The sequence below is a fragment of the Hippoglossus stenolepis genome, chromosome 22 (assembly GCF_022539355.2).
Source record: "Hippoglossus stenolepis isolate QCI-W04-F060 chromosome 22, HSTE1.2, whole genome shotgun sequence".
NCBI lineage: Eukaryota > Metazoa > Chordata > Actinopteri > Pleuronectiformes > Pleuronectidae > Hippoglossus > Hippoglossus stenolepis.
The window spans coordinates 10,648,853-10,666,432 of NC_061504.1; the positions used below are offsets into that span (position 1 = coordinate 10,648,853).

A 17,580-nucleotide genomic window follows, 5' to 3' on the forward strand; every position below is an offset into this window, starting at 1 on the left:
TTTTATTTTTTTTTTCTAGTAGCAGCAATGGACTGCTATGGTAAAAGATAATGAGTGCTTCTGCAGATGATGAGACATTACATTTGATTACATAGAAACACATTTGAAGTTTTAGTAGATGAAAAGGCCCCATTGTAAACGTGAGCCGCTTCTCAGCCCCACCCTCCATTCTCAGCAGAGATTAGCGTCTGTAATGCTACACCTTTAATAACTGATCTTTTGGGGGTTTGCACAGTTTTACTCCTCTCGGCACTGACTCAGCTCTGTGGAGACAGATCTCAGATGACAGGAGCCGTGAAAAGACACATTTTGACTCTGGCACCAGACACCAACCCTCTGAGGGCCCCTGTAGTGTTTTATGATGGATGTTCTAAATCTGATTGTATATCAGATATATAAATCGATAAATTGTTGTTGAGCTGTGCTTTACAAATAAACGTGCCTGTATTTAATCTATACCAAAAACCTTTGTATAACCTGCATCTCTATCATTTTGATTAATCGATTAAAAAATGTTGAGACCTGTTTTTAAAATCCAACAATCCAGGGCCAGTGTGACATCAGTGTGGACCAATCAGAGGAGGGCAGGGGGCGGGTCTTAGCCTCCGTCCCTCGCAGCAGTGACGTGTGACCCTCAGGTGCATCTGCTGTAAGCCCCGCCCTCCTCCGTGTGTACCTGGCGGATCGCAGGAACAAAGCAGGAACTCGACATGTCTGCGGGAACGGGTCCACGGGTCTGAACGGACCCACGGGAGTGACGCTCCTTCTCCCTGGACCCGGTCACAATGGACGAGGTGTTCCTGAGGTCGGCTCCCCACGGCCCGGGCCGCTCCGGGCTGGACGACACCAGCCTGGCTCTGCCGGCCGGGCCCGCAGCCTCCTCCTCGGCCAGGACCCAGTCCGCCGAGCGGAGCCTGCGCGTCCAGCAGCAGGTTCAGCTCACCCTGGCGAGGAGGGCGAGGAGGAGCCAGAGCAACGGTAACGATCCAGATTACTATGATCCCTGTGTGTTTGTGATGATGAACATGAAGTAGCTGTGTGGAGGTGATGAAGAGGAGCCACACTCACTGCTCCACCTCCTCCCGTCCCCACTAGGATAACCATCCACCTTCAATTATTCATGGGGCTGTTTGGCCTAAATGTGACCAAGATGAAACTAATTCATATCAGTCGATATCGATAATCATCACGATAAATGATGATAAACACCGTAAAACATTTGACAAATCTGAGGTAGAATACATCCATATATATTGAAGTATTGATAATTGCTATCTATAATATATATGTTGAAGTTTCGTTGCATTGCTATCAGTGGAAATGTTGTGATAGTACTGTTATTGTTATTTATTGAGGTGTTGTTATATTGTGCTAAATGTTGTTATTGTTTTATCACAATACGCGGTATATGAAGTTTTGTTACATTGCTATTTACGAAAACGTTTTATATTGCTTCATATTTAAGTTTTGTTGTATTGGTTTGGATTACAATTATATTGCGATTGTTATTGTTATTGTTTTATCGCAATATGTTGATATTTATATGTAGGAGTTTAGCTACATTTCTATTGATGAGAATTATTTTGCGATCTTTACTGTTACTCTTTTATCGCAATACTGATATATATCAGAGTTTTGTTATATTGCTGTCGTTAAAAGTTGAATAGCAATAAATATTCATGTTGTTTTATTGCTACATGTTGATATATATTGAAGGTTCGTTACATTGCTTTGGATGATAGTTACATTGCGATATTTGCTGTTATTGTTTTATCATGATAGGAGCCTTTTCCCATCCAGAGGATCTGCTCTATGTGAAGCATGTGCAGTCCACTGCTGGTTAACTATTTATCAATCATTTCCACTTAATCCAGGCGTTTTTGTGAGGAGAATTCTTGCTGCAGTAGTTTCCTGGTCCAACAGGTTTCTACAGTTTCATCCGTCCGACCAGAGGCTGATGAAGTCACAGCTGACAGAGCCTGAACCTAAACTCACTTCCTGGCTTTCTAAGGGATCTGCCCTCTTATATTGATTTATTTGGTCGGTGTGGGTGAGTCAGCTACGGACAACAGGCAGTCATCAGCATAAAATGATTTACACGAGAGCAATGAATTAATGAGAGATTGAAGCATTCAGGCCTTCATTGAAGGAGGAAAGAGTTTTGGGCAGATTTTCTTCCTGACCAGAGGATTCCTCGGGCGAGAGATAAAATTCCTGCACTGAACTGATGGTGAAGATATTTTAGACCTCAGACTTTTATCTGGGTAAAAAAGACAAAAAATATATATATTCTTACATAGCTGCAAATCCACAACAATCCATTGATTATTGATTAATATACAATCAATATTCTTTTGAAAATTGACCAGTCGATTCAGCTTTACATAAAAATACACGTGTTTTACACTTATTATAAATTACCTTTTGTGGTTCTTTTGTTATGTGATTTCCTATAACAATGATCTGATGGTAGATAATGTCTATTAGTAAATGAATTTCTTTTTTCTCTTTGAGGAGTAACACTTTGTATTGTGTATATACCAGAAATTCATGTCAAAATCAATTAATGAAAAGCCCTAAATAATATACGTGTTCCTCCTCTGTCTTCTTCTTACCAATCCCTCTAAATGGAAATGAAGAAGTTGGGTTTGCAGTGTAGGAAAACGCTCGCAGCGCTCTGAGTGTTTTGGGTGGGAGTCACGCCGCCGACCCGAGGAGGTGTTGGTGTCGCCATCATGCGTTTATGTAATTACAGTGTGAAACTGGACACTCTGACTAAACCTCTTCCACTTGTTCAAGGTGGTTTCCACTTACAGAGAAACGCAGCACAGAGCTTTGATGCTGCAGATGGACTTTTACCAAACATGAAGGTGAGGGGCTCTTTTTACCTCCTGACTCACGCACACGCACACACAAACACCCACACACACACACACACACACACACACACACACACACACACACACACACACACACACACACACACACACATATATATATATATATATATATATATATATATATATATATATATACACACACACACACACACACACACACACACACACACAAGGCTCATAGATGCTTATCACGCTGTACTTTAAATATTGTGTCATTTGAATGCATTCAAATGTCTGCAGCTGCTTCATGCAAATCAATAATCGTGTTCTTTACCTCGACATTGGGATTTATATGTTATTTTAACAGTGTTTACTTCAGCTCTATGGAGCCCTGAAGGTGACAAAATAAATTAGCTTTTTCATTTATTTAACAAATGGTGGAATAAAATTGTAAAGTAGTGTTTTACTTACTTTTATCTGAATTTTTTTCCATTCAATCTATTGATTTCGGTATAAATAAAAAAAAGCTCTCAAGGAATTTGATACAAAACAATAAAGTTATAACCTAATAACTAATCTCTTAATAAGATACATTAAAACTTAATGTTCTTGATCAAATTGTAGCTGGTAAAATGACAATTTTTGAATTTGCTTTTGTTGATTAAAGTTAATATATAATTTGACACTAGTTTCAATTATTTAACTAACAGCATTAATTATTGACATTTGTCCCTTCCTACGTTTTGTCAGTTTCATGGCTTATATACCAATAAACAAAAGCACTTCCTGTCTACTTTTTCTTTAAAACCCCCTAAAAGTTGTCCAAGGCAACTTTAATCTTATTATATAACACATATTTTTGTGACACCACTTGGATAAAGAGTATGTTCTCTGTACAGGGTCTAAATTATACTTACATTTTACTATGTGTTTCATGCGCTCGCCAAGACAAATGCTAATCGCCTGTTTACATGGCAATAGTAACAGTATTGAATATTGAATCTAATTGTACTGTATTGTGTAAATTTAAAGTCCTCCCAGACCTCACTGTATTAAAGTGTAGTTTGTGTTTTGTTTCCACAGATGAATGGATTGACCTCCACTAGCTGCTCTCTCTATAGCAACCACGTGCGGAGACCAACCAGGAGGGTGGAGGTGTCTCCGCCGCAGACCCCACGATTACCTCGCGCCCCCTTCAGCTACAGCACCCTGCGATTTGGCACGTACACGTTCCCAGGACCCAGTCAGGCAGAGAGGACGGGCACGCTGCACGACCGCTCGTACGGGAACAACTCATTTTGGCACTACGCCTTCTCAGAGGCGCCTCGTGGAACGCGGCCGCACGCGTCCACAACTGCAAGCAGAAGCTTCCGCCAGGGTTTACAGAGGCAGACGTCAGGGCCACAGCCCGTGTTTGCAAACGCAGCGTTTCAGCAGAGTGGTGGATACGGCTCTCGCTGGAGTCAAAACCGAACTGAGAAACACAACGTGCAGGAGAGAGGTGGTGATGAGGGGCTGTCGTGGTTGGCTCAGGTTGGGAGGAACGCTCAGAGCCTCCGCAGGCTCAACTCGTACCCGCCCTCGGCCACCACCGTGGAGGTGGACATGGGCAGGAAGGTGGAAGTAGACGTCCCCGTTCAGCAGATACAGACGCAGAATGTCATGACACTGTAAGACCACGTTTGTTCCTGTTCTGGTTCCATAAATATGTTCTTGGTTGTGCATCTTCTCATTCGGGGCTGTGTCTGCTTCACACAGGAAGTCAGAGAACAAGCCTCCGGAGATGACGTTGGATAAGGCCGTGGGCCTGTTGACGCAGGATGACGAGGAAACGCTGATCTACGCAGCCAGCCACATTCAGAATCAATGTTTCAAGAGCGCAAATGCCAAGAAGATGGTGTGTTTACTCACATGCAGTGTGTCCGCATGATCGGAATGATGGCGTTAGCAGTTTAATTTATAATTATCCAATTTTCAAACCACAGTTTTGGGAGGAAGTACCTGTAGCATCTTTTAGTCCTTGTATCTCTCTCTTTGTACGGATAGATGTGAGGTGGCAGGAAACTTGCATGCAAACTCCACTTAAAGGTTCAGTGTGTAGAATTTAGTGACATCTACTGGTGAAGTTGCATGTTGCAGCTGAATACCCCTCACCTCACCCTCCACCTCCAAACATGAAAGAGAACCTGTGGATCCTTCAGTTGTCATAAAAACTCAAAAGGTGTTTAGTTTGTCCAGTCTGGGCTACTGTAAAAAACATGGCAGCCTCTGTATAGAGGACCCGCTCCCGATGTTAATATAAAGTATTTAAATATAAAGGCCCATTCAAGGGTAAAGAAAACAATAATTTGCACAAGTTAGATATAACACACGAGTGAAAACATCAGTAGGATTATTTTATATTCAATTTCTGCCTATAGATCCCTTTCACCTAAATCTTACACACTGAACCTTTTAAAGGCATCATTTTAACGTATATTTTCAGGTGTACTATCTCCGTGGAATCGGAAAGCTGCTGCAGCTCCTCCACAGCGACAGTGAGGAAGTGCAGTGCGTCGCTGCCGGCTCGCTGCGCAACGTCGTGTACCAGAGCAGCGAGAACAAGATGGAGGTGAAGGAGAGCGACGGCATAGCCACCATATTGGGCGCGCTGAAGAGCAGCCGTGACATTGAGACCAGACGACAACTCGCAGGTCGGTCATTGACTTTGTAAATAGATTTTTAGTGTCCCTGAAGATGATAAAATCTATTTCTGTTTTTAGGTCTCTTGTGGAACCTCTCCTCTCATGACCTGCTGAAGGAGCGTCTCTCCAAAGAGGCCTTATCTGTCCTCACTCACTCCGTCCTCGTGCCCAGCTCGGGCATCTCCGAGGGCGAGAACCCAAAAGACGAGCTCCTCGCCGACTCTGAGGTTTTCCACTTTGCCACAGGCTGCCTGCGGTACGATTCCTCCTCCTCTTCCTCTGTGGGCCTTGAAACCGGATGCTCCGGGTGCTTCTCTGCAGCGCTGATTATAGATCGCAGTAAACAGACACCGACTACTGGTGTCAGATAGACGACTCATACCAAAATAAATACAGACTTTGAGGGGTAATTAGACACAGAATAACTTTCAATACAACTAGGAATACAAATGCACTGTGCATATGGAGAAGCAGTTTATGTTTTTCAAGTGCGTTTCAGAGCAGGACGATTTTGTGACGCTTTCACTCTAAACCCTGCGCTGGCACTCAGATATACGCCGCTTGTGCTTGGATTTGCTCCACTTGTAATAAAGTAACAGAAAATAAGGCTGAAGCAACAGCTGACTAACTAATCACTTATTACAATACATTTAAAACTTAATATACACAAAAACAGTGTATATATACCACACAGTTTATACAGTTTATGAATTATACACACAGTGGGACTGAAATATGCCTCTATAGACTTTAATGTATCATAGACGTCATTAATAAATAATAAGTAATAAGTAATTAACTGTTCAAGCTGTGTGATAATGTGCAAAGTGGACATTTTAAAGATGTAATGTAGTTTGCATCAGCTCTGCATTTACTCTGCTTGTGCTCAAACTGCTTGCACTCAGATATTTTGTATCTGCGCTTCAGCTCCTCTTCTCGCGCTCAAACCCAAAGAAGAGCGTGGTCTTAGAGGAGGTAGTCATACACCGTCTCTGCTAAGCCGAGTTATGAGTAAACTGATCTCATCCGTCTGAATTCTGCTGTAACAAGGAACGTGAAGTGCTGACTGTGGTTCTGTGGAAGGAGCCAAAACCTCTTTTCAGATCCCTGATGAAAAACTTTATTGAGTTTCTGCCAACAAGAAAAAAACCAAAACAAAAGAAATCGTGAGAAAGCTGCTCGATGATGGATTAAAGAAATGTCACTTTCTCCTGTTTCGGTTTGGCGATCGCAGCGACTCAAAAACGCCAAAGAATTTAATACACCTGTCGTATTCTCTGCTCTCGTCATAACTCTCGGTTGATGACAACGTATCTGCCGCGGCCTCAGATTATGTACGTTGTGTTGGTTTCCAGTTGGTTTTTCCCGTCGTATATCATCTCCGTGTTTACAAAGCAGAAGAGAATCAGACGCGCCCGCTCCCCTGGCAACGACAGCCAGATGAAAAGAGTCGGAGGCTGAATAATTCATGGAGCCCTCTCTCTTCTCTCCGCTCTGCTGAACTGAAATCACTCAGTCCTCGGCGGCCCGGCGTTATCAAGTTCTCCTTATCGTGTTCTCAACCCCTCAGAGCCTCCCCGCGGATGAGAAAAATGACGAGTTCCCTTCGTCATATTTTATCAAAGAAGCTGTCAGGCGCAGTTAGAATGTTAATCCAGGATTTTTTTTTCAAGGGAAGCTGGATTACCTAGTTTGTGATGTTTTTCATAATTGCAGCTGGTTTAGGAACAGCCTGAAATCCAAAAACCATTAACGTGTGGAATCATGAAGTGGATTTATTTCTGCCAGTAGAATTAAAACAATATAAATGTCACATTATCATCCTTGTTGTGTGTTTAAAGGAATCTGAGCTCTGCGGGTCCAGACGGCAGGAAGGCGATGAGGCACTGCGAGAATCTTATCGACTCTCTGGTCTACTACATCCGGGGAACCATCGCCGACTACAAGACGGATGACAAGGTGAAATGGAAATGATGAAGCGTCCCAGAGAAAACATTCATCTTCACACAGTCGGCTTCACACAAAGGCCGTTGGCTGTTTGAGCTGAAGTGGAGTTTTACAGGCGCTCGAGTTTCTACATCTGCTTCATCAGATGTTGTAGATGTGATACATTCTATGTTTAAACCCCATATTTTTTACTCAGAGGTGCAGTGGTTCTCAAACTTGGGGGCGGGCCCCTGGGGGACATAGAGCCAAAGTAAAAGTACCTCGATTACAGCTATACAACATGCCATAATGTAAATCATTGGATATTTACCCATGTTTATATCTGCTCTGAAGTCCACAGAGAACTGCGTCTGCATCCTGCACAACCTTTCTTACCAGATGGAGGCAGAGCTTCCTAAAGATTTCCCCCAGGACCTCAGAGGGTCTCGACGAAACCTGGCTCCCGAGCCAAATAGCGTCAGCTGCTTCCCTCAACGCAGCGCCAAGATCACAGAGGTAATCCCTACGGACAAGAATCCACTGTGACAATGCAGAATATGTGTTCGACAATATCTGACAGCAAGTCTGTTAAATCTGCTGGATTTCTGCAGGTTTAATCCTCTTTATATGCAGCCTATGGTTTAATCACCCGTAACACGGCTTTTATTTAACCCTACTGTTATTTGCATGAAGAGAAACATGAGAGCATGACATTTAAAATAAAAGGATTACAGTTTAGAAAATGCGTCTTAATGATTGCACGTGCTTTAGACAATATATCTGCATTGCAGCTACTCAGCCGCTGCAGCACAGTCTTCATGATGATGCGAATTTACAGTCTGGTCTCTTCTCTGCTCGAGTTAACGTTAAATATCTACACACACACACACACAATGAGAGCAGAGAAATGCACATGTCCGTCATCTTCAGTCATCGCCCTGCTGCGACTGTGTGAACCCGGTGAACCCGGTGAACCCACTTGATATCTGCAGCTCATCACCTGTCTCTCTCTCCCCCCCCAGCGTCTTGAGCGACAGTGCCCCCTGCTGGAGGAGAAGGCCAACCCACGTGGCATGGAGTGGCTGTGGAGCGCCATCACTGTCCGCATGTACTTGTCGCTGATCGCCCGCAGCATCCGCCCCGCCACCCAGGAGGCTGCTGTCGGAGCACTGCAGAACATCACTGCTGGAACTGGAGCGGTAGGATTATGGAGAAGTTGATTGATTATAGAGAAATGTATTGATTATAGAAACATGTATTAGCTATAGTGAAATATATTTATTATAGACTAATGTATTTATTATAGAAAAATGTATTAACCATAGACAAATTAATTGACTATAGATAAATGTATTAATTATAAAGGAATGTATAAATTACAGAGAACTTTATTGATTATACCGAAATATATCAACTATAGAGACATTTATTAATGATAGAGAAATTTATTAATTATAGAAAAATGTATTGATTATAGAGAAATGCTTAAATTATGGTGAAATTCATGTGCCTGATTTTAAATCTTTGGACGTGGATACAGATTGTACTTCTCTTTCTTCTAAAATAGAATAAACATATCCTATATTTCGCACATCTTCATCGCAGGTGTCTGAAGCCATCGCTTTCACTGTTGTCCAGCGGGAGAACGGTCTTCATCACGTCAAGAACATGCTGCAGGAGAAAGAGAGCGATGTGAAGAGGACGACCGTGTCCCTGATAAAGAACCTCTCTCACCACCATGAACTGCATCCTGACATTGGTAAGTTTCACACTGGGACTGGAAAGTGAAGCCAATGTGGAGGCGACTGAAACCTGTATGCTCTCAAACGACCAGCAGGGGGCACTCAGTTTCTATAGAAGTCAATGAGACTATGTCTCACTTGATTTATAATGTCGGTGAATATTTTGCTGAGGAGTTTATGGTCTCACTCTCTAGTTTCAAGTCATCTTCAATACAGCATGATATTCATTTTATAAATTATTGTCCCATTTAGAGTCAGATAGACGATAAAGCACGGTGTTCTTCGGGGCATGTATACCGTGTGATTGACAGCTCGTACCATCCAATGGTTGCAGGTCGCAGGTGTAGGCAGGTATTCAGAAACCTTGAACTCCCAGTCAGGCTCCACCCCCACTCCTCTTGAAGATAATTTAGGACTTTTTATGTTAACCGTGTTATTTTCACTTTTTTTGATTTTGTATACCTGAACCTGCACAATTTAAATATTCTATGTCTTCTATATATTTCCACGTGTTTTATTGTTTCCCACCCGAAGTGAAGCAGGTGTTGCCAGAGGTGGTGGCGATGCTGCCCAACGACGACACGGGCACCGACCTGCCCACTGACGTGACGGCGTCTCTGTGTCACATCCTGATCAACCTGTGTCAGAGCAACCTGCAGCATGTCAGAGCCATCGTCAGCCAGGGGGCGCTCCCCAAGATCATCAACATCAGCAGCAAGGACAGCGGGTTAGTCAGCGCTCACAGCTCACACAGCACAAATGAAGCACTCGCAGTTTTCTATGACACTGACATGATGACGTTTAGTGCAAATTATCAAACTCAAAACAAAAGTTAAAAGAGAAGACGAGCAAAAAGGAAAGAATTAAGTAAACATGGAGTTTATTTACCTCAATTTCCTATAGATATACCTCAAAAATTATTAATCTACAAGCAAAATACCTCTAACATCTCATATACAGTCATACGTACCTATATTATATATTCAGGATGGAATTATTTCTCCTCTATGTGTCGTAGCTATGGCCCAACCAGAGCGGGTCAGGCTGCGTGTGCCCTGCTGCACACCTTGTGGAAATACACTGATCTCCACGGAGCCTACAAGAAGGTGAGTGTGTTAGATGTTGTGTGGTTTTACTCCGTCTAACGCATTGTCCTTTTGTCTGAAAAACTGACATTTTAATATCAGAAAAGAGTAAATTTGTTTTAGGTCGAGGGGATTTGAATACATGATCTGAAAGATAAAGCAAGTGAAGAAGCATTAGGTCGTTCAAGGAGAAAGATAACAACTGGAACTAAACTCACAAGAGCAATACGTGAAAAGGCTGTAAATTTAAATGAAATATATCAAAAATAAAAGTACATTTATAGAAACATGTACAATATTAAAATGTGTGCAGTGTATTACACATTCTACAGTCACTAGATTGGCTCTCCATAAAGACAACTAATCATCTGTTGTTTAGTTGATTTAACTTCCAGTATTTTCTCTTTCTTCTCCCTCTGCAGTGCGGCTACAGGAAAACTGATTTCATCAATCAGAGAACGACAAAGGCTGTGAACTCTGGACGGAACTGAACCCAAGATGCTCATGCACAGTACATCATACTCCAAGCTGCACTTGTTCACAGTATCAGCGCTTGTAGTCACAAGTAACTCGTTGCACTGTTTCCCTTCATTTGTGTCACAGTTTAGTAGAAGATGCTTTTCTCAACGCTGCGGACGAAACATCGTAAAACTACGTCTGTATTTCCCGTTAATGTCTCATGAAATGGGTCAAAACCTTTCTTTGCGTGTTTGAATGTAGAGTGTAGATGTTAGTGTTTATGTAGCGAAAGAACAAACATGGTTTTTAGAATGTTTGTAAATGTGGAAATAAGGAAAAGAGTCATTTTAAACACAAGAACATTTTTAAACACTTTTAAATCATGTTTTAGTTTATTATCCATCATTTAAAGCATCAGATATTTGCAGCCGCTGTCTTTGTGCCTCATGTTCAGACAAACTGACGGATCAATGAAGAAACATTCCCAGAAAATGTAACATCTCCCCAGCTATAATAACAACTATGAATTAATATTCCTTTATGTTTTACTAGTTTATTTAATAGTGGCAGCTTGTTGGTCAGTTTATGGTTTTGCTGTGTTTTTTTTTTTTGCACTTCAGGTTATTATATAAAAGAACCACAATGAAAAACAAACCAAATGTTTAAACCAAAAACAAGGATGAAGATCAACCTGTATATATGTCATGTCTATAAATGTATTTTAAGACTTCCTACTTCAAAACAAGATGCTCTCCTGCTTTCTGCCTTATTGAGTGTCCCTCAAATGAATAAACGGGTTTAAATAAACTTTATTGTTCAGTATCTTCTCTTTACACCACAGGTAGAGAGGCCATATCATAACTCACGATTCTGCTCTATTGTGATTTGGACCTAAGATTTTCTGTTGCATGGACGTTAACCTTGTTTTCCTTGTCTTTGGTTGTTTGCACTCTGAGTTCTTAATTTCCTGTTTTATTTTGAAACTGATTTACTACTTGTCTTTGTGATGCACCTGTCCTAATGTGTGTCCCCTGTGTTCACTGATCCCTTCCTCCCTTGTGTTTCCCTTTGTCTTTGTCCCTCCATCTGTTAACTCGTGGCTTTCCCTCGTGTCTCAGTTCAGTTTCCAGGTATTTACCCCATGTTCCTGCGCTGTTTGCCTGCCGCTGGCGACCATAAGCCTGTTTGTGTTTAATTTTCTTCTCGTTGAAGTCCACCTTCACCAGCTTAAGCTTCTGTACCTGCGTTTGAGTCCCGACTCCGGTCCCTCTCCCCCTCAGAGCCTCGGTGGTCGTGTTCTGACACTTTGCGCTTAAAACAGACAAATTCCCCCAGAGATCCACTCGGTCTAATGAAGCCGCTCCCGTCTGGGAAATCTACAAAGGCCTCGCTCGACTCCAGGCGGTGGTTGAATCTCCCTCAACCAAATTAACAGTATCCCACTAAAGTAATTACAGCTTTGTGTCAGTGATTGTCTTCATATATCTGCATATCCAGCCTGCACGGTAGCGAGGACGTGAGCTCTTAGAAGAAGCTTAGTCTCCATCTGCAGGTACCTGGGACATAATGTAGCGTGACATGATATAAAATTGATGTTCTTCCTGTTTTCTGGCTTCATTCTGAGCCGCTGCAGCTTGTTTTTATGTGTGTGAAGTGCATTTTATACGTATTTGCATGTGGCAGAAAATGCAGGATGATTCACAAATGATATGGAATAATTTAAAAACCATTTTTCCGAGCAAATAAATGAAGTAAAGTGGAGGGTTTATCTTGATATATCCTGCAGGGGGCAGTGGCGTAGCATCAACTCATCACTGAGTCTCCTCGATGATGAGCAGAACAGATTCAGTGTAAAATCGTCCCCCAGTTGTTCTTTGCCCTCAAACAACATTTACTTTTCATATTCACTAACTCCTAATCCGACATATTTTAAGTGGTTTAACTCTGAGATTAAAACCCTGAGCTGTTCTATTTGAGGAACTAAAATCTGCACTTTTCCTCTCTTTCCCTGCTAATAATCTCTAATTCACCCACTTTGTGAGCTATTTTGGGGACAAAGTGCATGATTTCCAAGCCTCTGGTTTGCAGAAGAAGTGAAATCCTTTCAACAACAGCCTTTTTGTCTCTCACACAGCCGAGAACTGGTCAGATTTATTATTTCTCAAGGGAACATTCGTCTTTTTTTAGATGCTAAGAATAATTAAATGTTCCCATTTGGAATTTTGGTCTCAAAAGAGCCCAAAACAAGGGGAGAGGGTTACAGTTCTCTGAAGCCTAAAGAAAAGAGATTTACAGCCCAACTCAGAAATAAGAGTATGTCCAAAAATGTCTGTTAGTGGAGCAGGTAGATGTGAAGGGGAGGTTGTCACGTAATGAAAGAACATGTTTGAGACGGAGGAAGAAAGAAAGGATTCTTCCACAGAGGAGCAGCAGCAGTGGAAAACAGGCTGAAAAGAAGCCAGCTTGACTTTTCTCTCCTTAACACTGAGGCCATTGTGAAGGGCGTCAGCACTCAGAGCAAATTGCTTCTCACTGACATAATCACTCAAGAACATTTCAGATGTAAAATCAAGTTTTTCCCTTTTTTCTTCAGAACTTGGTCCATTGGTTTCCAGGGATGACGTGTGTCCCTTACTCCTCTTCATCCACTCAGAACATCTGGGATGAAGAACCACCCGGTGATGTCACAAAGTCAGACACGTGAGGAAAATGTTCGATAGATTATTTAAAAATAATTTTAAACTAACTTACAAAGTATCTGATACATTTTCTGTCACGAATTTGGTCAGTTCGGTCACAAGTGGTTTGGAGGAATTTGGATGACATTCTTGATAACAAAACAAAAAATCGAATTAAATCATATTGAAAATAGTCACTTGAAAAAACAAACCTCTTATTTAAACTACAGGAAACGACTGACACATAGAACAACATTTGGTTCATGCCTCTTGACAGAACTGCCTGAAAAACATGAATAAGCGTAAGAGTTTATTTAGTGATTCCAGCCTGTGGAGGAAATAAATAATCAAAACGACAAAACATCCTGTTTCCGCCGCCATGCTGCTTTAAAAACGGACTTTTATAAGATAAAAAGAACTTGTTTCATTATAGATGAAGAGCTTCACATTGCTCAGTCTGATCGAGCTCTCTTTCTCTTGTGTGTCTCCATCTCTTTTCAACTTCCAGCTTTTACGCTTAATTTTCCATACATTTGTTTTGGGGTTATTTCAAATAGAGTGCCTCCCACAGGGCACCACACCTTGGTCTTGGTTTCAAAGGACCCTTTTTCCCCTTGAGCCCAGTGATTTTCTCGCCCTTTTCTCGCCCTTTGTTTGGACCAGGTTTGAGTTAATCCCTTTCTTGGTCAACTAATTAAAAACACCCAGGTTTGCCAGATAACAGGCAGTGTGATATTAAGCTTTGGCAGCAACACAGCCAGGAAGCAATGGTCGAGAGATTCCTCATAGAGAGAGGAGGTAGAACAGGGATCTTATGAAAGTGGGACAAAGGTTTTTCTCCCTCATTAAACAAAGAGGAATTTATTAAGGTTTCATAGCCACATGCTTGCAAATACAAGCATCCTGTGCTGAAGCTAGAAATTAAAACACACCGGGTGAGAACAGAAAACATGAACCAGAGAATTTTACACAATTTTAATAGGATTGGAATTTGTGAAATCTCAGCCAACATTGTGATTTGGGTTGTAACACCTGCTTGATGGTGTATTCTACTTCTAACTGTTCAGAATGTGATTATTCGTTTATTTGATTTTGCCAAAAGTACTGGGCAATATTTCATTGGTCGAAAACGATGACTCCAGACAGTGGAGAGATGAACAAGCGAAAACTATTTGCTACCTTAATTTAATCCATAAATTTCCTGCAGCCTTTGTCTCCTGAGAAACGCTGGAACATTTTGTGCAGTTATTTTAAGAAAATCACCTCAGTTGAACTGGTCACGTCCAGACACATGCCGCTGCTGGCACAGAGTCATGAGGGCATTTTTTTTCATTTTAAAGACTCATGAGCTTAAAATGCTGAGAACCACTGGTCTGCTATTTAGAGTACAAAGCTTCTACAGACAGCTCTGAGGAAAAAGACAAAGAAATCTCTTATTATGTCGTCTGATAACTGGTAATTGACAGGAAAATACTCAAATACCTGCTTCTAGATCTTCAGCTGTTACTTTTATTAGACCGACCGAAAAGATTTTTACCACTGTCCATTTTTTTGTCAACAGGATTATGCAAAAACTTCTCAACAGATTTACATTTTACATTTTCCTGTAGATATCCGAATAATTCATGGATCTTGATGAAAAACATCTGGCATATTTATTTAGACTGATGTTTGATGCAGGACTGGCTGTGGCTCAGGGGTTAGAGCGGTCGTCCTCTAACCTGAAGGTTTGTGTCCCTGTCTTCCCCATTCTGCATGGCCAAAGTGTCCTTGGGCCAGATACTAAGCCCCAAATTGTCCCTTCTCAAATGGAAAGTGCTGCTCATATGTGTCTGAATGGGTGAATGGCAAAAGCTGTACTGTAAAGCGCTTTGAGTGGTCATCAAGACAAGAAAAGCTCGATATAAATACAGACCATTTACATGTAAATTAGGTTTCACAAGGGTAAAGGCTTTTTTCAGCTGCTGTACGGCAATAAATCTGCGTGTAGATCCACACAAAGGGATGGATCCAGGAATGCTTTCTGTAGCATTGCGATAAAGGGTCCTTGTTGGAGGTACTGAGAACCAAACAGTGACACTGCTGGTGTTATAGGGAAGGAGAATCTTTCAGTGGTCATTAACTCTTTGGGTATAGACCATACCAGGGTCCTTTAGTTTCAGTGTGTCCTCAGGATGACACAACTAACAAGTACTCTATTCAGAGGAAGTCTGGTTCAGAGGTGAGGACTCCAATTTGGCGTGAACCTGTGGGGTCAGGAGGAGAAGGAAAAATCTATTCAGCCTGAAAGATTTCATTCTAACACAGAAAACTGATTCCAAAATTCCACCTGAGCAGGGAAGATCAGTTCACTATTTGGAAAGCAAGGACAGCATAGAGAGTATAGAGGGATTTAGCACTTGAGGGATTCCAGCAATGAAACCTTTGTAGACGCAGCCAGGTAGAACGACAGAGGCCCTATACAGTTAAATTCTCAAATCACATGGTCTGCAGTGGTGCCAGGCAGAAACGAGTGGCCGATTGTGCCAAGCACCGCAGACAGGTCAAGAATGATGAGGACCAGGAATAAGGAGGCGGCATGAGGAGAGTGGAGTGCTTTTGAAATTCAGAGTAGTTGGGGTGTCTGCTGGCCTGACTCGTGACTGACTGGGGTCGAGGGGGTCGTGTTGTGACCGGTACAGAGAGAGCTGGTCGGAGAAAGCATGTTGAAGAGTTTGAGAAAGGGATTAAAAGAGCGGCTCACGTCTGCAGGTCCTGGCAACGGACGGGGCAAGAGTCACCGTCTTGAATTGATGGCAGACAGTGTGCAGACACACGGGTTTAACAGAAGGCAGGAGGTCAAGCACACACATTTTAAGAATTTACCAAGGAGATGATGAGAGAAACATGAGAAACGTGGAGACTAACTCATCCTCAATCTTTTACAAAATGTGCCCCAGAGGCATTAAATAATTGATTTGATGGAGATGGTCAAGGCTCGATAAGGAGTTCTACTAGACTATCTTTCAATCCAAAGATACAGACGGATATTTTGACTGTCAAAACATAACATAGCATCATATTTGTGAAGGTCGAGGATTTTAAAATACTGGTAAAATATATGTATATCATGCAGCCTATACCACAACCTACACAGGTGTTTTTACTTGTTCTTCACTTGACTGTGCATAAAGATGGCCGACAATGACGGCTCCACAAAAGTGAAGCCAAAGAGACTCCTGGTGGCTGGCTGCAGTATAGGTCATAAACTCTGCCTCCTCCATGTAAACGGATGGGAGATGGCCCAAACAAAAAAATCTAAATACATATTAAGACATTTTTTCTTAATTTTTTCCGGTGACTTCCTGATCGGTGGTGCTCAGAATCCAAATGCGCAAGATGGCTGCTTTCGTGTCCGGGGGTATTTTAGCTTCATTTCTGGATAGTGGGAGGTAGTGGAGAAGCTTTTTCCATCTTTATATACAATGTAGGGTTCTGACTGATTAAACCTCTGCGCTGCTTGTCAACTTAATTTTCAGAAGCAGAGACATATTGAAGGTTAAAGTTTTGTCCGACAGGTGCAAAGAAACCTGGAGAGAGTGAGAACCATCTCCCTCAGGCACAGTGTGTTCACACCAACAGTCCCGAGAAGAGGTCTAATGAGGCAAAGTGAAAACACGTGTCAGGACCTTAACCATTTGGCTGCTGGCATTGGAAATTGGCTGTTTTAGCTCAAACTGTTCCTGCCTACTATCCAATTTGAATAACTTATCTATACAAAGCATTAAATCATTAGAAATCCCTGTGAGTGACGGGGCTGCCTCGTGATTTTACTGTGTCACAGACACGCCACTAACAGCAGCAGCGGGAGTATTGGGTGCATTAAGTCTGAAGATGGGTTTTAAATCCTTTAATCTGTCAGCACTTGTCACCACTGCTTGAAAGAAAACATCAATCACTCATGGCTTGATTGTTACAACAGCTTCACCATATGTTGAGGATTAGATTCTGCATTGTAAACTGACGTGTGGGCCTAGACCTACAGCTCTGGAACCAATGACTGCTATCAAAATTAAAGCTGCCAAGAAATATAAGGCTCACATAATGGATTTTATTCAATTAATGAGTCATATAAATGAATTTGTCAAAAGCTGAGCACAAAAAATGCATTTTTTTTCAGTTTGAGC

General features: G+C 41.9%; 1 protein-coding gene across 2 annotated transcripts; it reads left to right on the plus strand.

The window, feature by feature from the left end:
• Positions 1 to 91: 91 nt before the first annotated feature.
• Positions 92 to 11,543, plus strand: pkp2 (plakophilin 2). 2 transcript variants are annotated; one of them, XM_035146868.2, is made up of 13 exons: positions 92 to 978; positions 2,800 to 2,870; positions 3,924 to 4,510; positions 4,599 to 4,737; positions 5,326 to 5,533; positions 5,603 to 5,780; positions 7,366 to 7,483; positions 7,805 to 7,966; positions 8,473 to 8,649; positions 9,056 to 9,209; positions 9,727 to 9,919; positions 10,211 to 10,298; positions 10,700 to 11,543. In XM_035146868.2, exons 1-13 carry the CDS (start codon positions 786 to 788, stop codon positions 10,766 to 10,768), a joined length of 2,337 nt encoding a protein of 778 aa, XP_035002759.1. In that variant the 5' UTR covers positions 92 to 785; the 3' UTR covers positions 10,769 to 11,543. The 2 variants fall into 2 exon arrangements, 1 of the variants encoding a protein (XP_035002759.1); XR_004694515.2 differs by lacking the exon at positions 10,700 to 11,543 and having other exon boundaries at positions 9,732 to 9,919; positions 10,211 to 10,229.
• Positions 11,544 to 17,580: the final 6,037 nt, after the last annotated feature.